This window comes from Protopterus annectens, chromosome 5.part0 (genome assembly GCF_019279795.1).
Source record: "Protopterus annectens isolate FY-2018-M chromosome 5.part0, PAN1.0, whole genome shotgun sequence".
Lineage (NCBI taxonomy): Eukaryota > Metazoa > Chordata > Ceratodontiformes > Protopteridae > Protopterus > Protopterus annectens.
The window spans coordinates 1,784,082,326-1,784,108,154 of NC_056735.1; the positions used below are offsets into that span (position 1 = coordinate 1,784,082,326).

Here is a 25,829-nt window from a genome sequence, read left to right on the forward strand (position 1 = left end):
CCAGGCAGACAGACATTGATCCCTTGAATGACACCAGAATTTAAGCCAATTATTAAAGCTGATCATCTTATCACTGTATTGTGGCATCATTCTAGGTGAAGGTAGGATACTGCTCAAGGTCAGGGTCATACCTGCCTGGGCTACATAATCAGAGAGCTCCTGACGTCCCTTTCATGTAGTCCAAGGAGGCACGTCTCAAGTCGCTGACACCAGCGTGGACAATGACTGAGCCATACTTGTACCTGCTGTTGAGAGACCTGAGTGCTTATGTTATGTGGCGGATTCTAGCCCGACAGGCAGCTTACTGTGACCTTCTCCTTACTCAGTCTGGTGAGCGGGACGTCAGTGTGTCTGACTATGGAATCACCAATGACAAGTGTGTCTGGCATTTTGTTTGGCCTTAAGGGCTGTGACTGTTTGACACTCTGACTGTGTGGTCTATGTGTTGCATGTGTTGGGTCGTGAGGTGGTAGTTGTTTGGGTGTCTGCTTTGGTGGCCTCTCTGCTGTTTTTGTAAATTTTGATCAGAGCCTCAAGTATGTCTTTGTGTGAGTATGTGTATGATTTGAAGTTGTGATGGTACCATGTGTGACTGGGTATGTATTGTGTGGTTGCCTTCTCCTCCTGTCTGGTCTTGCCAGTCCTATGTTGAGAGAGCTCAGCCTCCAGTTTGGCCGTATAGTTGCATCTCTCGCATGTATTTGTGTTTTGTGGGAGAAGGAGTGGATTGTGCTGTACATGAGGCAATTGTAACATTGCCTCAATATTCCCAGGTTCACCAGTTGAGCTGGAGAGGACACTAGCAACTGATCCCTCGACATACTAGAAGTAGTAGATAAAGAACTTTCAAAGGACTCGGGGAAGTGGGTTTAGGCTGGTGGGGTACTATCTATAATAAGAGTGCTTTATCAAGGTGCAAGTACTGTAGGAGTAAGTGCTAGGCTTTACAGATAGAGAATAGTCTACTTGGGAATCAAGTAGAGATGAACTTTTCAGTTATAGGATATGCTGGTTAGATCAGCAGTACAGTTTAGCGTGTTTTATAGCAGGGGGCTGAAGGGAGCTAGGAAATGGCCCAAAACGACCAATGGACTACTAGTTTCTGGCTGAAACTTCACCCAATCGGACAAAAAATGCCGCTCAGTGCTTCCCACTCCCACTGGTAAGCAAAGAAACTTCCCTCCTTCCTAATAAGGCAATGGATCAGTAACAGGAACTAAAAACAAAGCCCAGGGATCAGCAACTCTGAAACTGGACTACTCTAGTTCAGTAAAGTGGGAAAACAAGAGATTTTTTTGTTTTATTACAGAGATAAGGAAAAAAAACAGACAGTAAATGCTATAAATGCTGTAAATGGGCTAGCGCACTTTAGTGTGTAGCCTACAGAAACAATTTGCAACAATTAGTAACTTAAGTGCAATAAACAGTGTAAAATGCAGAAATCACTTAAAGTAGCAGTAAAACAGGCGAAATGCAGTCGCTAGCTTAATAACAGTGGGAAAGCCACAAAAATACTTATATCTGGTAGAAAGTCACTCTTTCAGCTCTCTGCTGCTTGGATCACTCTGCAGGCCACCACGAGGATCTATGCAGAGTTGGTACAAGCTGGAAAACACGTGTTTAGCGTGTTTTTATAGCAGGGAAAGGGAGCTAGAATTGGCCCAAAACGACCAATAGACTACTAGTTTCTGGCTGAAACTTCACCAATTCGGACAAAAGGCTGCTCAGTGCTTCCCACTCCCACTGGTAAGCAAAGAAACTTCCTCCTTCCTAATAAGGCAATGGATCAGTAACAGGAACTAAAAAACAAAGCCCAGGATCAGCAACTCTGAAACTGGACCTCTAGTTCAGTAAGGTGGGAAAACAAGAGATTTTTTTTACAGAGACAAGGAAAAAAACAGACAGTAAATGATATAAATGCTTTTAAGCGGCTAGCACACTTGAGTGTGTTAGTCTACAGGTAAAATTAAGCAACAAATAACTTTTTAAGAGTGCAAAACAGTTAATCAACACAAAAACAGTTTAAATAGAATGCAGAGCTGTATAAACAGGCTAAGATGCAGTCGCTAAGCAGTAAATATTCAAAAAGCCAGAAAAATACTTAAATCAGTTATAGCAAATACAGTTATAACAAATGCTCTGAAATATACTGTATATTTCCAATATGTTTGAGAAGGACAGTCAGAACACAAGAAGGTTCAGTGAAAAGAAAAAAAAGTTTTGTTTTACTTTTTGAAAAGGTAAAAAGGAGGAACAGAAGGCCTTATCAAATGTTCTCTCTGTATTAAGAAGAATGAGCTAATGACACTAGACTGGGAGGTGTGTCACAGTAGGGGCGGGCAACTGCAAAGCCACCAAGTATAAGAGCAAGACACCAACAGGGAGGGAGGGTGGGACAAAATAGCCTAAGACAACAAGCTATGAAAGTTTTTAAACAGATAAAGATTTCTGAAGATTCGGAATAGACAAAGTGCTTTATATATTGTCATCAAAAACAGCAGCATGTACTGAGAAAATGGCTTCTGAAAAATTAGAACTTGGAAATGCACTTACATAATGAACGTCTTTAGCAAAATAATGCAGATTAATTTTCAAACTATCTTTGAGACCCAGTAAAGATTGCACTGGCCTTCTGACTATGTAGAATAACAAGTTGTAACAGTTCTTGGCCAAATGACATGAAAGCATCGCTGAACCTTCACTTTGAATTTCTTCACCTCCATAAGCAACAAGTCTACTTTTCTGGTTACACATTGAGTTGTTAGTTCTCACTTTAGCAAATTTGTCTGCTGATATAACATTGCCCTTTGAACCAGTGTCTGCTTTAAGCTCTGTAGATTTCCATTAATCTAAACTATACAAAATAATTCACTCCTTGTTAATAAATTCACTCCATCAGCTCTTTCATCAAGCACAGCTGTCGTATTTCGGGGTGATCTGGATAAGGTATCAGCCAGACAAAGCAATTTGCCTTTCATGTAGACCATTTGAAATTGTACTTTTGCAATTTGAGCATCATTCTCTGTAATCTCGCTGGAGTGGAATGCGTAGGCTTCTTTAAAGTTGTAACTAGAGGTTGGTGATCAGTTTCAATCTGTATAGCTCGACCATAAATATAATCATGAAACTTTGAACATGCAAATACTATTGCCAAAAGTTCTTTCTCAGTCTGAGCATACTGCATCTCAGTTTGGGTAAGTGTTCTAGATGCATAGGCTACTGGTCTGCCCTGTTAAGTATGACTGCGCCAAGACCAAATTTTGAAGCATCACAGGAAAGAGTAACTGGTTTGTTCACATCATAGGTGGGGTGGCAATTTTCTGCTTAAGGTCTTCAAATGTCTTCTGGTACTGTTCCAACCATAACCGTGCAACATTTTGCACGTTAGCTCTCTCTCTTAACTCACTGAAGTCTGATATAAACTTGCCTAAATAGTTGACCAGGCCTAGAAAATGTTGTAGCTCTTGTACTTCATCTGGTGCTGACACTTCAAGAATAGTGGTTTGCTTGGTCGGGTCTGGTCTCAAGCCTGCAGTTGTGAACAAATGATTGACATAGGTAACTTCTGGAAGTCTGAATTTACACTTCAGAGGATTGAGCTTCAGGTTTACTTCACCTGCTCTATCTAGAACTTTCTTTAGGTTTCTGTCATGCTCTACTTCACCATTGCCTCCAACCAATAAAACATCTACTATTATGGCACAAGGATAACTCGAAAAATTTTCTCCATTGCATGCTGAAAGACTTCACTTGCAGAATTTATTCCATATGGCATCCTTAGGAATCTGTATCTGCCAAACGGAGTACCAAAAGTAGTTAGAAATGAGTGGCGTTTGGTATTAGAGCTGCAACTTCTTCGACTGTGCTCATCAGATTATACGGTCTCTTCAATGCTTTGTTTAGATCTCTTGGGTCAATACATATTCTGATTTTGTTTGAGCCTTTTTTGTGAGTGGCTACCGTAGACTGATACCCATTCAGTTGGTTCTGTGACTGGACCAGTCACATTTTTGTTGCACCATTTTATTCAACTGAGCTTTAACTTTGTCCTGCATAGCTATCAGAACTCTTCTTGCGGGTCTGACCACTGGAGTGACCTCTGGGTCTAACTTCATGGAATACACAACTGGAAGTTTGCCTAACTTGTCATCAAAAACAGCAGCATGTACTGAGAAAATGGCTTCTGAAAAATTAGAACTTGGAAATGCACTTACATAATGAACGTCTTTAGCAAAATAATGCAGATTAATTTTCAAACTATCTTTGAGACCCAGTAAAGATTGCACTGGCCTTCTGACTATGTAGAATAACAAGTTGTAACAGTTCTTGGCCAAATGACATGAAAGCATCGCTGAACCTTCACTTTGAATTTCTTCACCTCCATAAGCAACAAGTCTCGCACTACTGGTTACATTGAGTTGTTCGTTAGTTCTCACTTTAGCAAATTTGTCTGCTGATATAACATTGCCCTTTGAACCAGTGTCTGCTTTAAGCTCTGTAGAGTTTCCATTAATCTAAACTATACAAAATAATTCACTCCTTGTTAATAAATTCACTCCATCAGCTCTTTCATCAAGCACAGATACACCGTCTATATAGAAAGCCGACTGCTTTGACTCTACTTGATCAACTTGCTTTTTTGTGTGACTTCTTTACAATTGTGTGAGGCTTACTCGATTTACAAAAGTTTTGGAAATGGTTCCATTTTTTACACTGCTGACATTGCTGACCAAATGCTAAGCACTTCTCTCTCTCTCAGACTTATGATTTGCACCACAATTGCGACAATTGACAAAGTTAGACTTGGGCTTTGCTGATTCATGCTTGTACTGCACTGAGCTGGAGCAAGCTCCCTTTTTAGAATTTGCTGGAAAGCTGTGCGTCTTCCTTGGAAACCCTGTAGCCGCCACATGCATGGACCTACTTTTGTCTGCCATGTGTTGCATGCTGTCTACATTTGCTCTAGAGCCAACTGAAACCATGCTCTTGTCACTCACAAGCGTATTTGTGTGTTTTTCTGTCACCTCATGGATTTGACAAATCTGTATGGCTTTGCTTAATGTCAAATCACTGTCATGAAGTAAAATCTTTCTCTCACAGCAGCACTATTAATATTACATACAAACCTATCCTTTGTCAACTTATCTTTTAAGTCACCAAACCGACATGTTTTAGCTCCATTTCTCAGATGAGTTATATAAGCTACAAATGTTTCTCCTAGTTTCTGATCTCTCGTGTAAAACAAATGCCTCTCTAGTGTAATATTTGTCTGGGGGTTACACATTTCTCTGAACTTGCGCTTCAAACACTCAGGACCTCCCCTTGATTCAGCTTGTACAACAATATGATGGTTTTCACCTTCTCCCTCATGTACTGCAGGTGCGTACACAAATAAACACTCCCTTTCTATGGCCTCTGACCCAGCTAGGTTTAGCAAAATTAATGCCCTGGTGCATGCATCTCTATCTGCATAAGCTGCTTTTATAAAAATATTGTACTCTTGCTCATATATTCTCCAATTCTCTGCAGTGTTCTGATCAAATACAAGTGGTAGGGGTTTTTGAAATCCGTCTGCCATATTAGCAAATACCAGTGAAGGGTTTGCAAATAAGCACAAACATACACACATGCACATATGACAGAAACTTATGCCATTATTTAACTTTGCCCAATGCCTTTGTGCTTCTGAATTTATACCTTTTGGGCTTTTCGAAATAATGCTAATCAACTCATAGTACCTCTGAATAACTGGACTTTGCGATATAAACTTCTCGGACACTTTAATACTCTTGTAATATCATTTTGCATTGCTAAAGTCATTTATTATTTTAAGAAACATCTCAAACAACTTTACAACGTGATTAAAATAACTCTCTGGCACTGTAGTACTTTTGTAATGTCTTTTGTAATACATCACCTCTTATTAGTGTAAGAAACATATCAAATAACTGCACAGTGCGAATAAATCGGACATCTCTTTGCCTTAAACTCAACTTTTCGAAGTAATTGCTCTTTGCGAATAACTGCATACAACACTTTGAAATGTCTCCAAAATGGCAGTACCTTGCTAGGCAAATTCTCTACAGTGCAAGAAATGTACTGTATTGGTGGCACTTTGCGAGTAGACACACCCAACACAAAAAACTTTTTGAAATGGCTATACTTGACCGTATTTCATGAAATAGTTGCACTTTGCACACAGTAAACTTTTCAAAATACATGCACAGTAATAAGCACACACTGTAAGCACGTTTTACACACTTTGAGGTACTTTGAATAACTTACGTTATGCCCTTGATACAATACAAAGTCATAATTATGCCAAAACTTAGCACTTTGGCAAAACAAATGCAGTCACCTTGCTTTATTTCTGCTTAATATGCCCTTTTTGCCCTTATTATATTTGTTTTGCTCGTTTAAGCCCTTTTCATGCCCAGTGCACTTATACCCGTTTTACTCTAAACATGCCCAGTTTTGCTTGAAACTTACTCATTTTGCTTTGTACATGCTCATTTTATCTTTAAACATGCTCATTTAGCTTTACTGTTAATCGTTTAATCTAAACATTTCCTTTTAGTTAAACTTTTTGTGCCTTCCGCTTGCTTAATAGTGCGGTTTGTGCCCTTGTAATGCCCCTTTTTGTCTTTTCTGTCAAGTAAACAGTTTGTGTTACTTCTCATTACCTTTGATTCTTTTCTTGTTGTGCTCATTTTTCTTAGTTTTACCTTCACTATCGTCTCTGCACCTCATGGCTCTGGATTTTTATTCTCTTCCATTCCAGTTTTGACACCATGTCGTTCTCTCCTTCTGGATACAATAGAGTCTTTGTGGGTTCTATTCAAACAACTTTATTATTTATAAATACATTATTTAAGGTTACTGACTTTAACTTGTATACAAACTAACAACTGCATTCATGCATGCTATCACTGTAACTGCTCTTACAAAATGGCCCTGTGTAGTACATTTGTCAGAGATTTTATATGTGCACATAAAGTCTTGACATGCTTCTTAAAGATACAGCATACTTCGCTTACACTGCAATCTACACACAAGTTCTAAAAGAACTAATAACTCAATGTACAATTCAACATGTTCCTCTGGGCCAAAGGGAAAGGGGGGTTTACGTAAGAATGTTTCTTGGACCTAGAAAGGACAGTCTTTGCTGGCCCATTCTGGACCTTTCCCATTTAAACACTTTGTAAAAGTTCTAGCTTTTCGCATGATGTCTTTACAGACTTAGGTTCATAGATTAGTACTAGGTTCATAGGTTAACTGCCCTTGCGAGCCATTTTAAGCCTAGCCAATTATCCCTTGTGAGACTCAAAGCCTGCACCTTGTGTTTGTAAGGCAAACACCTTAACCATTAGGCCACCCACTTTGTTTCATGTAATTCCTCCTCAGGCCTACATGGCCTCTGGACATCAAGGATACCTACCTTCACATACCCATCCATCCTCTTTACAGGAAATTTTTGTTTCTCTGTGGCTTCCTTGCACTTTCAGTTCTCTGCCTTCCCTTTGGTCTATCTACTGCCCCAAGGGTATTCGCAAAGTATTTGGCTCCTGTGATTGCTTATTGCAAGATCAGATAAGTATTTAGGTATATCAATACCTGGACGATCTCCTTTTCTGGCTCCTCTTCCAGAAGAGTTGATTCAAAATCTGCAGTTGCCATCTCTCTCTCCTGCAAATTTGGGGTTCACAATAAATGTAAAAAAATAATGTCTTTCCTCTTCTCAGGATCACATTTTCCTAGGGTGCAGACTAAGAATAGATCTCATTATGTTTTTTCTTCCACCAGAAAAGTTTCTGTTTCTCACTTCATTCTGTAATCTACTGTTTCTTCCATCTCTAACTGCCAGGGAGTTTCTAAAACTACTGGGGTATATGGCATCCACAATATCTGTGGTGCCCCTGGCAAAACTTCACATGAGGAAGTTTCACTGGTACGTAAAATCTCTTTGGATGCAGCATGCTCATCCTCTGCAGTTTGTACTTCCTCTTCTCCCATGCCTCGAATCAGAGCTTCTTTGGTAAATTTTGCAATTTTCCCTCAATCCAGGCCTTCCTCTTCATCAGGTTCAACCAACTCAAGAGTTGTTCACAGATGACACAGGTTGTTGGACAACTTTTGCATCAAAGAAGGTGCAGGGTCCCTGGTCTCCTTGTCAAAGGAAGGAGCATATCGATAGCAAGGAAATGAAGTGCCCTCATTCTGGCTCTACAGGCTTTCCAACCTCTGTTTCATCCAGGACCTCTGAAAGTGTTTACGGGCAACACCACAGTCCTCTGGTATGTAAATGGGGGGGGGGGGGGGGCAAAGTCGCATCTTCTTTGCATGTTGGCTGTGATGGCATGGAACTTGGTAGTTCAGTACAGAGTGATTCTTCAAGTGGTTTACATTTCATCCATTCAAAGTTTTGTGGCAAAGATTCTAAACAGGTCCATGACTCAATCCCATGAATGGATGCTTTACACGGATGTGTTTCTGGACTTAGTCCATCTGTGGGGTTTTCCTCTAGTGGATTATTTTGCCTCCCCTCTGAGCAGACAACTTCTTGTTTTGTGCCAGAGTCCCAGATCCTCTGGTTTGGAAGGTGGATGCCCTAACGTCCTCATAGAAGGGGATGTTTCTTTATGCATTCTCCCCCTTTCCTTTCATTCAAAAATGTTCTGCTCAAGATTCAGCAGGACAAACCAAACATCTTGCTGGTGACTCCCTTTTGGCCAAGAAAGCATTGGTTCCCTCTTTTTCTGCATTTAGCCAAGGACAATCATCAAGAGTAACCTTACAGAGTGGACCTTTTCACACAGGACAAGGGAGCTCTGCTTCATCCACATCTGTCAACTTTACAACGGACTCTCTGGGTGATGCCCTTTTGATTCCTTTCAGACACCTTTTTTCTGAGGATGTGCTTATGGTACTGCAGGTGGCTAGAAAACCCAACACTAGAAGATCTTGCTTATGTAAATGGAAGAGATTTTCTACTTGGTATCTTTCACATAATCCGGATCCGCTTAGGGTGGAGATCCCAGTTGTTGTTTCCTACTTGTGTGAGTTACTTAAGACTGGTATGGCTTATTCCTGAGGGATAGTTCTCTTGTCAATCATGTCTGCTTGTCTGCCATTGACTCCTTTAGCTTCTAGACTGGAAGTAAAACTTTTTCTCAAAGGCATCCTTCACATTAATCCTCCCAGCAAATGAGTTCCACCTCCTTGGGATTTGAATTATGCCTTAGAGAAGCTAACCGTAACTCATTTTGAACCTGCAGCTTCAGCTTCCTTAAAGTTTTGTACCTGGAAAACAGTTCTTTTACTAGCTAGCGTTAGCCTCTGCTAGGAGGGTTTCTGAGATTCAAGCTTTGATGGCTTCTTCACCTTTTCTTGTTTTTCATAAGGATAGGGTCTGTTTGCATACTAATCCTCCTTTTATGCCCAAAATGGTTAATGAGTTGTCTCTTAATCTATTCAGTTGCCCACTTCCACAATCCTCCAGTGAGAGGATCTTGCACACCTTGGATATGCATAGACAACTCAGGTTTTATTTGGATAAAACTAAGGCTGTCAGGAAATCTGATCAGCTTTTTGTTTCTTTACATCCCAGGGCTCTGGGTTTGCCTTTTTCCAAGCAGACTCCTTTCCTCTTGGATTTCTAAGGCAGTTTTGTTTTATGTGCTTCATGGTAAGAGTCTCCCTGTTCCTGTTAAGGCTCACAGCAAAAAAGAAAATTTCTCCACACAGTCGAGCCAAATAAAATTTATTAAAAAACGACAAAGCTTTCGGATATAAAAACATCCTTCCTCAGTCTTACACAAAAGAAAAGTTAAAACCAACATTTATACTAATAGTACATGGCACAGCCATTAATTGATTAAGGTGAACACCCAGTTCTTAAAGATACAGAAACAATGATAAGAGGTATATACATATCTTCCTCTCATTTTTTTCCAATTTTCCTTTGTTTATTTTTTAGAATAGGTTTTAGTGTGACTTGTTTATTTAAGCCCGGGTCTTTATCTGCTTCAAGCCTCACTATTCATTCATATTCTTTCATGTCCACATTATTAACATAGTCTCCATGTCTAATACCTGGGTATACAATAGCTGTGTGTCAAATTCATGAGCAGCACCCATTGCAGAAATATGGCAAGCCAGTGAGTTAGTAGGTATTTTCCTACAAATCTCCGATCTATGCTCAATAATTCTGTCCCTCAGGCTCCTGATCGATTTACCCACATAAAATCCTGAACATTTCTTACATGTGGCAAGGTATATAATACCAGTGGTATTACACGTCGCTGTACAGTGAAAAATGAATCTCCTGCCACTCATAGGATGTATAAATTCTGGGCACTGATTAATACTCGTACAACATGAACAATTGTAACATGGAAAAGTTCCTTTTTTCTTAAACTCAATTCCTTGTGTATTATTCAAAGAAAAAACTTTGTAACATAAAAGTTGTTTCAGATTATTACAATTACGATAGGTAAACATAGGTTGGTCTGGGAGCCATTTCTCATGACCGGGTATAGATTTCAGGACCAACCAATTTTTTTTTATTTATTTCTTATAACATTCTCAATTGTTCTGCTCATTCTATGTATGCCATGAGATAGCTAAGGCGTTGTCCATTACCAGGACTCGTAGCGTCAGTATTAGAATCCTCTTTAACAGAAAAGTAGGGTCTTGCTACAGAGTCCCTTAGTGTCAGGGCATCCCTCCTAGCTGTCTCTATTTCTGTCATATTGTATCCCTTCTCCAAAAAACTTAGTAATTTCCTGCATCTGAGCATTACATACCTCCAGCTCTGTACTAAGTCGACTGGCTCTTAAGTACTGACTTTTTAAGATACTGTTGAAGGTTCTCCTCACGTGCATACTTTTTTTATGGAGATATTTGTTTACTTGGACATCCTTCTTCTAGACACTAGTTTGTAAACCATGATCTGTAAGCATCAACTGTTTATCCAAGAAACTTAGGGATTTGTCAGAGAACTTCATCTCAAATTTAAGAAATTCAACAGTCTCATTCAAGTATGTATAAAAGTTTTGTAGAGCCAACATGGTACCCTGCCAAACCAGGAAAATATCATCCACAAAACGCTTATAGAATGAAACATTCCTAGCGTAGGGGTTACTTACACAATATATAAAGTTTTCTTCCCATCTGCTCAGAGTCAAGTTAGCATAGGTATTTGCTACGGCAGTACCCATAGCAGTACCCGAAACTTGATGGTAAATTTGCTTATTGAAAACAAAAACATTGTTTTCTCGAACCAGATCTAATAGTTCACAAATTGTCTCAGAACTTCTACCATTAACCAAACCATGCTCAACTAGTATTTGTCTGACACAATCAACTCCATAGGTGTTGGGGATGACAGTAAATAAAGATTTTATATCTAATGTCACTAGGAAAAAGTCCTGATTAGTAACGTTATCATACCAATTGTAAAGCTGAGGTAAAAAAATCACCACTATCTTTAACATAACTAGGGACAAATTTTAGATAGTCCTTTAGTATATTTTGGAGATATACAGATATAGGCTCTGTTTTTTATATCCAAAAGCTTTGTCGTTTTTAAATAAATTTTATTTGCCTTGACGGTGTGGAGAGATTATTTTCTTTTTGCTGTTGCTTTGGTGTTTCTCTCTCCACCTTATCGCTTATTCCACATTTTTACTGTTTGAGTTTGCCCTGTTAAGGCTCACGCCACTAGGTCTGTGCCTTCTTCTGGTGCCTTCTTTAAGGGTTTGGATACTAACACCATTTTGGAGGCTGTCACTTGGTCTTCAGTTCATGCTTTCACAAAGTGTTACAAGCTGGATAGCATTTCTAAATCCAGGGCTGGGTTTGCTAGAGCCATTCTTCATGACTTAATAGAAAGTTCCTTTGTTCCTTCTTCATCCCAGGTTTTCTCCTAAGCTTTGGTAATTTTACTGCAACATTACAATAGAAGGACATAGAATAGTTGTGTGAAATCTAACCATAACCTTAGATGTTCTCCTCCTCTTCTGTGTAGCATTATTCTATCCTTCTGTCCATCCCCCTATACCTTGATTTTCCCTTGGATGGCAGATTATTTTCCTTTTTCCGTACATTGGTGTTCCTTCTGGGGCTTTTCAGTTTTGAGTGTTATACATGTGGATGTCCTTTTATGGCTGACGTTTGACAAGCCATACATGCAACGTGCCACATGCTTGCAGTAGCTAAAAGCTGTTGTATGCTGGCTAGATCTCAGGTCACTTGGGGCAGTGAATACCAACATGTTAAGAATACTGTAACATAGAAAAAAAGAGCATCTAAGGTTATGGTAAGATTTTACACAACTGTTCTATGTTCTTCTCTTCACTGTTACAGTATTCACTTCCTCCCTCCTCACCCTAGTCCAGTGATCTTCTGGATGTACTGGTTGCCCCCTTTTTTTTTTCTTTTCCCCTTGGACTGGCATTCCTACTGGGGCTCTCAGTTATGAGGATGGTATGTCCGAATGTCACCTTTATGCCCTACACTACGTGAGTAGCATATATGTGACATACGGTGTACCTTAAAACAATCTAAGGCTTTTGTATACTGGCTGGACGTCAGGCTGCCTTTGGCAGGGGATCCTTAATGTAATGAATACTGCAACAGTAAAGAGAAGGACATCTACCGTTATGGTAAGATTTTACTCAACTGTACTATCTTTGAGGCGTATCACTGTAACAGTAATGCTACCATACTATTTGCCCAGCGATCGATGTGCAACTGTTTTTTTTCCCTTCATATTTCACACTTTTTTTGTTTGTAATTACATTACTCAAGAATCACGTGGTGCAATCATAAGTCCCTTTAAGGGCTTTCAGTACCCAAGAAAGTTTGCAGCAATGCTAACTTTGTATGGCATCATTGAGTACCTACCAGTATTTGCAGGATGGCACAAGGCTATGTTTGTCTTCTTATGGACCAGAGTGCTGCTGGTGAACTTTTTGACTGGGAATGAATAACACCAAAGATAGGTAAAAACAAATATTAGCATTTACTGTTACATTGACTACTCATTGAAGATCTGCTGTTTGGGTAAGTAAAGCTTACACACAGCAATACCATTACCAGCGTATCTGTTTTTAGTCCTGCAATTTTGTTTGGTTATTTGTATATATATTTTTAAAGTTATTTTGAGCATCTTATTTATTTATTTTAATAACTATTATTAATTACTAATTATTAATAACTATTATTATAACATATTATATAATTATAACAGGGAGGGCTGAAGAAGTGTAGTAAAGTATTACCACAAGTCAAATGTCTGTTTTTTTTATGAAAATATTTTAATTTCAGTGAACACTAATACACATAGTTATATATGGAACTTTTAAACAAAATTGCACAATAACATTTTGTGGTATATGTAACAACCACTTTGAGCTATGTACAAAAAATTGCCAAGCATTTAAGGCAGTTATAACATTTGCACCATTAATCATTCTAGTATTATTAAGAACATTGAAATTATTTAGAAATTGAATAATTGAAACGTGCATCTCAGACAAGTATTAGGACTAAACTTTTAAACAGGAAACTGTCATAGGAGATATTGGGCTAGATTACAAAATATTTGCTCTCAGAGTAAGTGACTTGCACAGTTTGGAATCGAACCTCCAGTGTAAGCTTGCTTTATGGACAGGCCTTTAAACCAGAGTATGTCACTTACACGGGAAGCAAGTCACTTACACGGGAAGCAAGTCTTTTGGAATAGAGCCTATTGAGCACTTTATTTTCTATGGTCACCGCAATATTTAATAACATCCAAACAGATCCCTAGCTAATAAAACATTTTCTTTAAACTTGTTGCACAAAAAATAGCACCTCTTGAAGTTTGCAGTGAGAACTATTTTGAAACATAAACACTATTGATGCAGGGATGGCTTGAAAACCACATCATACCTTTACCATGCTTTAACAAGGAGGTACTGTGGTTTCCCAGATAACTGTTTTCAGCATGTTTAATAAAGATATGCTGTGGTCTGTAAGATAGTTATTTGTATTTGTTTTTCGGGTTAGAGCACTAATTTCCATGGATCTTGCAATAATGTACTATCAATAACTGAACTTTTAATATTCTTTCCATATGAAGAATGAAAGACCTATTAAAATACTTTTCTAGAATAATGCAACAAAAAGTGAGAATACAAACAAGAAGGCGGTACATTTCTAAATGCACTCATTTCTATGTAGTGTAGTACACCATATTTAGTACTCTAATTATGTACCATGATGGATGGGTTAGAAAAATAAAGTCCTGCATCATTGTGGCACATATACCCTTTGCCAGTCATAACCTTGCCATTACCAGTGTCATTTTAATAATTGTTTCCTCAAATAAAAAGTCATCTGTCAAATGAATCCAGTTACTGTAAACAAAATTGACAAATACCATAGTTAATCATGGAAAGAGCAAACCTGCTGCTGAATACGATACAATCATATCAGCCACTAAAATTGGCAGTGAAACCAGCACAGTTTTATAGTATCACTGCCATCAGCCAGACTGTCTTACACTTCTTGCTAAGATTCTTAATCTATTGAATGCAGTTTGACTTCTGCCATCGTCTTGCAGTGCAAGTTGCTCCCTGCACCATCAGCTGTTTTAACCTTTTTTGTAGGTCCAGGTCTAGTTCCTGTTCAGAGTTTACTGTGTCTGCACTGGCCTCTTGTTTTTTTGCAAATATTTTAACTATAATTTATAAAGAGGTTATTTTCTCCAGTCCCTGCCTATGAATGGGTATGGTATTGAGTTGAAATTGATCTCTCTGCAACCTGCTATTGAGAAACGTCCTGCTTGATGTCAGCCAATATAGGATGTGTATTGGAGTAACTATTTGAAATGCTGAGAATTTTGAGTGTGTCTCTCAGTATATTAAGACAATATGCATATACTGTCTGAAATTGCAATCTCAGAGTTGTGTTGTGTAAATTAAAGGGGGTGTTGCAGATTAAAGGAGATAATTGATGCTTAACATTTGCTGTTCTCATTTGTTTTTGGTAGTTTTAACATTTTTTGGACTCAGTATTGTGAATCTCTACATTTTCAAAGGAGGCTGTATGATAATCCCCCCCCCCCCCCCAGGCTCTGTTTTTATGTTTTCTTGGGGGAGTAGTCTGGTCAACGAGCACTTTTCAGAAGAGGCCTTCTTCCTTCTGAAACCTCACCTGCAGCTGAGGCTGATTTTCTGATTCATGAGTGTAAATGAACACCAAAATCATGCGTCTTTAAGCAATCCAGAGGAAGGAACATGACCAAATTCAAAATTGTCTGTATACTTCAGGTAATTTTTAGTGGTCATTAACACAAGCAGCTCCTGGATGTTAGTTGGAAGAAAAGAGAGACTAATTGCTGCTACTATAGTAAGTTTATAGATTATCATCCATACATTCTTCCTGTAATAAGTATGTACCACTAGTGCCAGAATTTATTTAAGGCTGCTGTTAACAGTTCCTTGTGCTTTTGACCTCCTTTTTATATTTTGAAGTTCAGAAAAATACTGTTTTTTGTCCTTAAATTTTAGAAGAAACACGTCACAAAGAGCTGGTTTAAATGCCAACGAAGTAATCCTTGGTCATTCACGGGAAACAGTCAACATTTTACAAGATCCAAACAGGTACTACATGAGATGCTTTTATTTTTTAATTTCATGACTGGAACTGTAGCTTTTTAATGTTCAGACAGTATATTTCAAGTTGATGTAAATCGTATCTTCACAGCTATGAATACTAGTTTTATTTTAAAATTAATTTTAGTTAGTATGTAGAACACTGTGAGAATACTGGTGTAAAAATTACACAGCAAACACGGACAAAATGTACTCAGTAATAGAGCTGACCAGTATCAGTATGATGATCAGTAATCCTAGCTTGCTCGCTGTTTTGTAGAGGGAAGAATAGTATATGACAGTTACAGTTAAAGCACAAGATATAAGAAACCTCCATTGAGCTTGCCTACAGTTGTTACGAGAGTTCAGTAGCTGCAGAAAGGTGATGAATTCACTAAGCTCTTTTACAACTTATTTTTATTTGCATGGAGGGGATTGTGTGATGAGCTATGTTAAGTCTAAAATGGCCATATACCCAGCAGCGTACATAGGGACAGGGCATTGAAGGCTGCTGCCCCAGGCATAAGTTATATATTTTTCTTGATGTTCTCTCAGTTGAAGCCACTGTGGTTTCAGCTCTGATTATCTCATTTCATCTGTCCCACATTATGCATCTTATTAGCCATCTCAGGCACTTCATCTCCACCACCTCAAGTTTCCTTAGCTGCTGTGCCTTCACTGCCAGTGTTTCTATGCAGCACCAAAACGCCAGTCACAGCATTGTTTAGTACACTTTACTTTTCAGCTTCTGTGGCATTCTTTTGTTGCCGAATATGTCTGATACTTTGTACCAATTGCCTATCGTACCTAAAATTTTGACTTCCTAATGCAGATTGCCATTATCAATCACATTTCAGAAATGCTAGAAGCTGTTAACATGCTCTGCTATTTCCCTTTTTCTCAGTGTTCAGCTTCCTCTGATTCCATTTCCTTCCTTGACCACACTCTTGTCTGTGTACAGTTTCATTCCATGTACCGTCACTTCTGCATTCCATTCCTAAATCATTTGCTGAAGTTTCAAATTTGCTTTTAATGCCACATCATCTGCATACAGCGGCTTTGTTGATCTGTCCCCTCTGACCTTATTGCTGATGTAGTCCTTCACAACTATGAACAGGAGTGGACACAGAGCTGAACCTTAATGCACACCCTCTCCTACTAGGAACCCCCTGTCTGAACAGTTTTCATAATTGTGTCATTAGGTTCCTGGTATTAATTCTTCCAATGTTTCAAGGACTTCAGACTGTTACAGGATTGCCAAAATTGTCTTTCTTTTATCTTGTTTTATATATTTAAATATTGGGTTGTTTATTTAAATTGTGTTTATAGGGTAGAGCACTGATCAAATTTGACCATTTACTGGTTCATCCCAAGTTGCATACATAGTCACAGCAGTAAAGTGACATTAAAGATATAACTATACAGTATAGTGATGTAACATAAGATTGATGTAAAAAGTATACATGTATTTGCAAAAAGGTGTAAAAATAAGTAGGATCAGGAGTATACAGTGTATATTGTGTTAGAGGTGTTTTAGAAGGGTTATAAATGTGGTAAGTGTGTCCCAGACAAAAGAATGGGTATAGTATACACAAGTATGTAGAGGGATTTTAGGAGTGAAAAGAGCAGAAATTTTAGGATACTAAGAGTTGAAGTAGAAGACCTAAAAACAAAAGACGTGCTTATTAAATATGTAGAAGGGAAAACGGTGGGTATGAGTTTAAAAGTTGGAGCGCTTAGGGGATTAAGTAGCCAAGGTTTTCTGAGACCAATGTAATAGTGCAGCCATGGGAGTTGTGACATGCCCTGTGTTCTAACATGTGCACGTATATTGTTCACTTGGGAATTGTTTGAATTGAGGTCTAAACTGTTTGTAATCTCTGATTTCAGTAGGTTTAGGGAACAATATTGCCACAATTTATGAGCAAGAAGAGAGAAGCTGTGTTCTGTTAAATGAAGTTTAGTGGATGGAGTTATGAGTGTAGGGCCATTAGTGGATTGGCTTGTTGTGTTGCAATGTGGGTTGGATGTAGTTAGTCTCATAGTTATTGGGGGTGGGGGGGACTTGGCATAGATGTTTGCAGAGTAGGGAGACCAGAAGGAAGTTGCTTCTGCCTTGAATGGGAAGCCAGTTTGCCTTCTCCAAAGATTTGCAGTGATATTCACACTGAGGGGAGTTGGTGATGAAACAACAGATGTTATTAGAAAAAGATTGTAATGTGGTAGTATTCTTTGCAAAGCAGTGGTGAGTAGGAGGGATAGTCCATATTCTAATGGTGCAAGCAGGTTTACTGTTGTGCAGTATATGAAACACGAAACTCAAGAGGCGCTTCTTTGCCCGTCCTCTGTTGCATAAGGATAGCTAGATGTGTAACACAAGCCTGCTTGATCTATATTTCATAATATATGTAAATAAAACATAAGCCTTCCGGATTTCCTTAAAAACTGAGCATTACCAATTTGGAGTGCTTCTGTTTGGCCTTTTTGTATTCTCCCTTGATATGCAACAAGTGCCTGTCTGTGATTGATTGCTATAGCTGTCCAGAACTTTTGGGGTTTTTTGTACTTGCATATTGGTTGACTGCAGCCCCTGCACAGAGTTCACATCACATCTCTTGGTACTTGTGTGGAGTGCCCTGTGCTGCATTTATTAAACAATTTCATAATATGGAGAAAACATGTTTTCTTCTTCCTAGACCAACACTGTATTAGAGCAGCTTGGGACTTTGAACCCATTTTCACTTTTCTCCTTCAAGATCACCTCTTAACCCTAGAGCCATGACAAAGTTGTCTTCCCAGAATCTCACTGCAGTAAACTCTCAGTTAACAGAAACTCAAGCAACTGGCAAAAAGAAAAATCAAAGAAATACAGTACAATTTTCATGTGTTGCACTTTTTCCCCCCGCAGAAACATACTTTACATTTTTAGAGTTTTAAAAAGGAAGATAGAATAGATTCTGTCTCTCCCCAACCTGAGAACAAGTCAAACTAAACAAACAGGGTACAGTATCAGTCAGGCCTGTTTTTAATAGTAATTCTTAAGCAACCAGAAACTACAGTTATCCAGCATCTACCAATCCCCATGGGTGCCAGTTAACCGAGAGTTTACTGTATATATATTGCATTAGTCATAAACTGCTAGGCCTGATGACAGTTTGAATCTTCATTATCCCTATTGTATGTGGCTATTCCACTGCTAGTATCTGCAAAACCACAATTGTTTTTCATCCTCATGTACTATAGCCCTGAAAGCAGTCCCGTCCAAAAAGTGTGCGTGTATATGGGGTGGGGGGCGGCTGTATCTGTTAGATCTGCTCATCCTTCTCACCCTTTTACAGAACTGGTGTTATTTTTCTGTACCTCCTAGTGGATTGGATATTCAGCTTGACAAAAGAACAGTATGAAGTTTTTATAACCTACTAGAATAGACCTATCTGTGAACTGCCTTGATCCTACAGGGATAATGTATGCATACTGTGGGCTCTGGAAGGTACTGTCCTCCTCTGGGCCTCTATTGAACGGTTTCACAGCCTCTGTATAGTGAGATACATCAATAAGCAGGGTGGTATAAAACCAATGTGCAGAGAAGTACCAAAAGTTTGAGTCAGGTCCTCTGCTACAGTAGCACTACTACAGCCATCTGTATTCCCACAATAATGTAACTTGTGTAGTAGACTCTTTTAGCTGACTTGATATGCATCTTTGGGGCCTCTGAATTCATTCCTTACAACATCTGGGATGTAGTTTCCCATTGGGGCCTACCAGCCATAGACCTCTTCACATCACAGGCAAGCACAGTGCTTTGGTAATTCTGCTACTAGCTACACAGTGCTTAGTGGTTGTCTTCAGTTTACTTTCATGCATGCTTTCTCTGCTGTCCCTCCTTCCTTTGTAGCTGATTAAGATTTATTTTCACAGGACTAAACTCAAGCCTGATGATTGTTTAGTGAAACAAAGAATGTAAATTCCACACAAAAGAACAGTAAATGAGAGACGCTCTCCTTTATTTTACGGTTGAGTTAATATGACCTCTATCATCTCATCTGGCCTCCATTGGGATTATCATAGGAGTCACTGTCTGGAAGCTATCCACTTGTGACAGTCAGTGTTAAGTGAAAATACATTTCTGACTAGTTGTAGATCAAACAGTTGACTTCATAAATAGAATTTATTTGCTGTGTCATTTAAAATAAGATCTGAAATTGTTGCTTTCATTTGTTCAACCTGTGGTTTCAGATCCAAGGGCTGGATCTGACTCGGATGTATACTAAAGCTGTAGGATACAAAATCTGAGCTCTGCCCCTACCCATAGGGCTCTGCTCTCCCCTCATCCCCTCAGATCTTGTTTGCCATGCTTCTGCTAGCACCGGGATTGCAATTCTCTGAGCTCCTCAGAGATTTTTCTGTAAGTGTAAAATTTTTTTCTTCCTATATATATATATATAATTGTTTGGAAGAGTTATTTCTTTACTTAACTAGAGTTTTTTTTCTACCTTTCGCCACCCTACCTCCTTTCCCGTGGCTGTCCGCTTGTGTTATCTTTCTATATATCTGTCTATTTAAAAGACGTGAGATATATATTTTGTTATCCTCTTATAGTTGCTTGATGGCTGGTTCATTTGCTTGTTTTCTTTTGTCAGCATGGCAGATTCTAAGTCTGCAGGATTCAAGAAGTTTGCCTCGTGGGCACAAAATCCCACTTTCTGATGCCCACACCTAATGTGTGGTGCATCTTGGGGCTTTTCACTTGGACTCCTGCTCAATCTGTGCTGGTTTCAACCAGCATGTGTTAATAGACAGTTGGAACAAACATATTTTAAAAGGCCTCCTTCCTTCCTCCCTCTGCTTCACCTTCCACTTCAGGGGCTCAAACCCCCTCTAAGAAGCACAAGGAACACAAGCAGTCCTCAAGTAAGTCCCACAAAGCTTGGGAACCGCCTCAGAAGTCGTCTAAAACTTTTGGTCCGACTAGCTGGCTCCGATCATTATACAGCCTTCTCCTCAGCGCCAGTCTCGCAGTTTCTCCCTCAGGCTGATTACCTTGAGGCCAAAGTTTCCTATTCTTCGGACCGCCAGACCAGTCTCCAGATCACCATCCATGGTTTCATCTGCTAGGTCATCCTGCAGCTTCTCCAAAGCCAAGGTAGACCGTATGATGGTGAAGATGTTCTTCATCTCACATTGCTGCAGTCATAACTTATGGGTAGTCTGCTGTCCTCGGTCGGCCCGAATACCAAATATTAGGCTGACGTCGGCCATGGGCGCTCAGATCTGATGTCAGAACATCAAGGTATTAAAGCACATGACATTTCTCAGTCTTTTGCCGCATGGTCTCTGAAATTTTCAGATTCTGAGTTTCAGACCGACCAAAGTTGTTATAAGTACCCGTTGGGGATTATTTTGTTTTTCTTGCCTCAGTTACTTCCGGATGTCAGAAAAAGTGAATAATTGTATTTCTTGTGGGAAACAGATACCGCATAGGGATTACCACTCTCTTTGTATTCCTTGTTTGGGACCTGAGCACGGCGTAGTAGGGTGTCGCTTTTGTGCTAGATTTAATAGGTTAGATTGTGCTAGGCTTGTCTTTACAATATGCCGCCTGATCCTCCGCGCCCGCGCGCAAGAAAGCAGAAAGATAAATCTTTGAAGTCCAAACAGGATGACTCGTCCGTTCGGACGCGGTTCTTTAGACTCCACTGTGGATTCGGTTGATCCGCTGCAGTTTCAACTGAGTCTCAGGGGACGTTGGTTTTGCAAGATGTGGTTTCCCAGGAGTCAGGTCAGGCTCAGGTTACTGTTCTCCCTTCTTTGCCTAAGGTGGTTAGGCCTTCTCCTTCTGTCTCTAAGGTGCCTTCCAAAGGCAGGCCTGGTTTGCCTTCCACAGGTGTCAGTCCTAGTTCTGCAGGTTCTGTGCCTAAAAAACACATGCTTAAAATGGCAGAAGATTTAATTACTTTAATCAGGGGTTCTATGCCCCCTCCTGATAAGAGGCCTAGGGTGGAGCCAGAAATGGAGGCCTAGGGTGGAGCCAGAAATGGAAAGTTTGGAGCAGGCTTCAGATTACTCGGAGTCTTCGGCTGAAGACATTCAGGATTTTCCCCCTTATTCTGATTCAGACGCAGAGGATTCCGCTCCTTCTGCTTCTCCTCCAGAGGATTTTTCTTTTTCAGAAACCCTGCATTCCATGAGGGAACATTTTAAATGGGAAGGTCAGGATTTCTCAGATTCCAGGAAGAGGCTTAGGGAATTTTTGTTTTTACCACAGCATAGGCCCTTGGCTATACCTCCTGTTTTGGATGTTGTTCAAGACGTTTTCTCTGAGGCTTCCCTTAATCCAGATTCTTTGCCTCCTGCGCCAGTGAAGCCAGATAGGTACTACAGAGTGCCTGAGGATCATAAATATGTGTATAAGAGCCCTAGGAGAAACTATTAGCCAGGGACCTAAGGGTGTCAGGGCTTCTGTTGTAAAGAATCCAGTTCCTTTGGATAAGGATGCTAGAGCTTTGGAAAGGTGGGGTAAGAAAGTATATACCTCTTCCACTTTAGCAATGAGGGCTTTGAATTGCCAGTTTCATATGTTGAAATACCAGAATTTTCTTCTTACTCAGTTAAAATCTAAAATGGATGCTTTAGCAGAGGGCATAGAGTGTAAGGAATTACAGGATTTGGTACATGCCTCTGATCAGGTGGGTAAGCATGCTTTGCAGTGTGGTTTTGATGCTTTGCAGGCTTCTTCCAGGGTGGCTGCCACTGGTTCAGTTCTTCTGGCTTAAGGATCAGAATTTGTCTGAGCATGTTAAAGCTAGGATTTTGGATGCTCCTTTGCAGTCTGAAGTTTTGTTTGGTTCTCCTGTGGAGTCTGTCTTGAAAAAAATGGAAGACAAGGCTAAGTCTATGCAGACTGTTAAAGTTTTTTTGCAGGTGCAGCCCCTAAGTTTAGCAGGAACTGGCCTGCTAAGGGTTGGACTTACCCTTCTTCTGATTCACAGTCTAGGGGTAGATCTAGACGTGGTAGGGGCAGAGCTCAGAGTTCTTTCAGGCCCAGAACGTGGAGTTTACCAGCACAATCTACAGGTGAGGGCAGGGGCCAGTCCTTTCGTAAACAGGCCCAATGACCTGCATTTCCAGCTGCCAGATCCTTCTTGTCTGGCAGCTCCTTTGGGAGGAAAGTTGGCATTCTTCAAACAAAATTGGTTTCTAGTCACCCGGACAAATGGGTGTTGGACATTATAGACCAAGGCTACAAGTTTTATTTCCACACATTGCCTCCTTTCAAAGGCATGCCAGATGTTCCTCCTCAGCAAAGGGCAGAGGCTCACAAACAGATTTCTTTGCTTCTTGAAATGGGGGCTATACAGCAAGTCCCTCTGTCAGAAGTGGGCCTCGGATTTTACTCTCGCCTATTTCTTGTACCAAAGAAAGGAAACACTTGGAGGCCAATCTTGGATTTGTCTGTCCTCAACACATATCTGGACATTCCAAAATTCAAAATGTTGACGTTGCAACAACTTCTGCCTCTGTTGGGCAAAGATCACTGGATGGTAACTCTAGATCTCAAAGAGGCTTATCTTCATGTTCCTATCAGACTCAGTTGCAGGAGATTCCTGCATTTTCAGGCTGGGACTTTACATTATCAGTTCTCTGCATTGCCCTTTGGCTTATCTACTGCACCCAGAGTATTCACAAAAGTTCTGGCTCCAGTGATAGCTTTCTTCAGGTTAAGAGGAATACAAATTTATCCTTATTTGGACGATTGCCTGATTCTTGCTCAAGACAAGCATGAGCTTCTTCACCATCTACAGTTTGTTATGACAGTGTTAAGGTGCCTAGGGTATTCTGTGAACGAAACAAAGTCCAGTCTAGTACCCTCTCAGGAAATGTGCTTTCTGGGTGTGAGACTGAATACAGCTTCCCAGATGGCCTTTTTGACCCCGGACAAGCAAATGAATCTTACACTGTACTTCCATCAATTGTCTCTACTGTCCAGGCTGACTGCAAGGACAGTCCTTCAAGCCTTGGGGTTCATGGCATCTTGTATTCTGGTGCTTCCCAATGCCAAACTGCATATGAGGAAGCTACAATGGTATCTCAAAAATGTATGGACACAGCACTGCCAAGATCTGGACACTGTCATTCAGATAATACCTTGCATTCAAAAGGAATTTTTGTGGTGGGCTCAGGAATGTCACCCAAACAAGGGACTCTCTGTGACCCGACCAGAGGCGAGTCAGATTTTAACGACGGATGCCTCGGACAAGGCCTGGGGAGCACACCTCAATGGAAAATGGGTTCAAGACACGTGGCCTGTCAGACTTCAACATTTACATATCAACTTGAAGGAAATGTTAGCAGTCCAGTTTGCATTGATGGCTTTCAAGGATTTACTTCTCCCAGGGCAGGTGTTGATTCAAACAGACAACACAACTGTCATGTGGTACATCAACAAGCAAGGGGGAACCCATTCGTACCCTCTTTGCAGGCAAGCTATGATTTTGTGGGAGACTGCTCTCAGTTTGCAACTCACTCTTCAAGCAAGGTTTCTGCCAGGAGCACAGAACTCCTTAGCAGATGTTTTGAGCAGACGGATAGTGGAAATTGGATCCTCATGTATTCCGACAGTTGACAATGATATGGGGGACTCCAGACATAGATCTGATGTTCTTCATCTCACATTGCTGCAGTCCTTACACTTGGGTAGTCCGCTGTCTCGGTCGGCCCGAATATCAAAGTATTAGGCTGACGCCGGTCAGGCTTAAGACTGACATCAGGGCGTCAGGGTACAAATCGCATGACCGGCGTCATATCCTCAGTCTTTTGCCGCATGGTCCGATGCAGAAGCAGCGTTGCAAGTGCCGTTCGGCGTTCTGAAATTTTTTGAATTCGGAGTTTCAGACCGAGTCAAAGTTGGCTAAGTACCCGTTGGGGAATATTTTAGTTTTTCTTGCCTCAGTGGTTTACCGGATGTCAGAAAAAGTGAATAACTGTATTTCTTGTGGGAAACAGATACCGCATAGAGATTATCATACTTTGTGTATTCCTTGTTTGGGGCCTGAGCACGACGTTGTTGGGTGTCGCTTTTGTGCTAGGTTCAATAAGCGCACTATTAGCGAAGGTTAGATTGTGCCAGGTTGGTCTTTGGGAAGCGGTGCAATTATAATATGCCGCCGGATGCTCCGATGCCCGCTTCTTCAAGAAAGACAAAGCAGCTAAACCCAGGCAAGAAGAGTCGTCCGTACTGGGCGCGGTTCTTTAGGCGTCAGTGGAACCGGTGGTTCCGGAGGCTTCTCTGGAGTCCCAGGGGGAGACTTTAATATTGCAGGATGTGGCCTCTCAGGAGGCAGGTCAGGCTGAAGGGGCTTCTCAGGTTACTCTACCTCCCTCCCTTCCTAGGGTGGTTAGGCCCTCTCCTTCTGTTTCTAAGGCTTCTCCCAGAGGCAGGCCAGGTTTAGCTTCTGTTGGTGTCACTCCTAGTTCTTCAGGATCTGTGCCCAAGAAGCACATGCTTAAAATGGCAGAAGATTTAATTACTTTGATTAGAGGTTCTTCGCCCCTCCTGATAAGAGGCCTAGGGTGGAACCAGAGTTGGGGAGTTTTGAGCAGGCTTCGGATGTTTCAGAGTCTTCGGCTGAAGACTTGCAGGAGTATTCTCCTTATTCTGATTCTGATGTGGATGATTCTACTCCTTCTGCTTCTCCTCCAGAGGATTTTTCTTTTCAGAGACTCTTCATTCCATGAGGGAACATTTTAAGTGGGAAGGTCAGGACTTCTCTGATTCCAGGAAAAGGCTTAGGGAATTTTGCTTTTACCCCAGCATAGGCCTTTGGCTATACCACCTGTTCTGGATGTTGTGGAAGATGTGTTTGCAGAGGCTTCACTTAATCCTGATTCTTTGCCTCCTGCTCCTGTTAAACCGGACAGGTATTACAGGGTGCCTGAAGCTCATAAATATCTTTATAAGAGTCGGACCCAGAAACTGTTAGTCAGGGACCTAAGGGTGTCAAGGCCTCTGTTGTAAAAATCGGTTCCTCCAGATAAAGAGGCCAGGGCTTTGGATAGATGGGGAAAGAAAGTCTACACTTCCTCCACCTTAGCTATGAGGGCTTTGAATTGCCAGTTTCACATGTTGAAATATCAAAACTATCTTCTTTCTCAATTGAAGTCTAAGGTTGATGCTCTGGCGGAAGGTAT

The 25,829-nt window shown here is 40.4% G+C and overlaps 1 protein-coding gene across 1 annotated transcript in view; it reads left to right on the plus strand.

Moving 5' to 3' along the window:
- Positions 1-25,829, plus strand: part of LRCH1 (leucine rich repeats and calponin homology domain containing 1) — a gene marked incomplete in the record, with an annotated part of 1,693,846 nt that overhangs the window by 1,400,317 nt on the left and 267,700 nt on the right. The window contains 1 exon segment of the mRNA XM_044072038.1: positions 15,558-15,650. Within this exon segment, the coding sequence (XP_043927973.1) occupies positions 15,558-15,650 (93 nt within the window).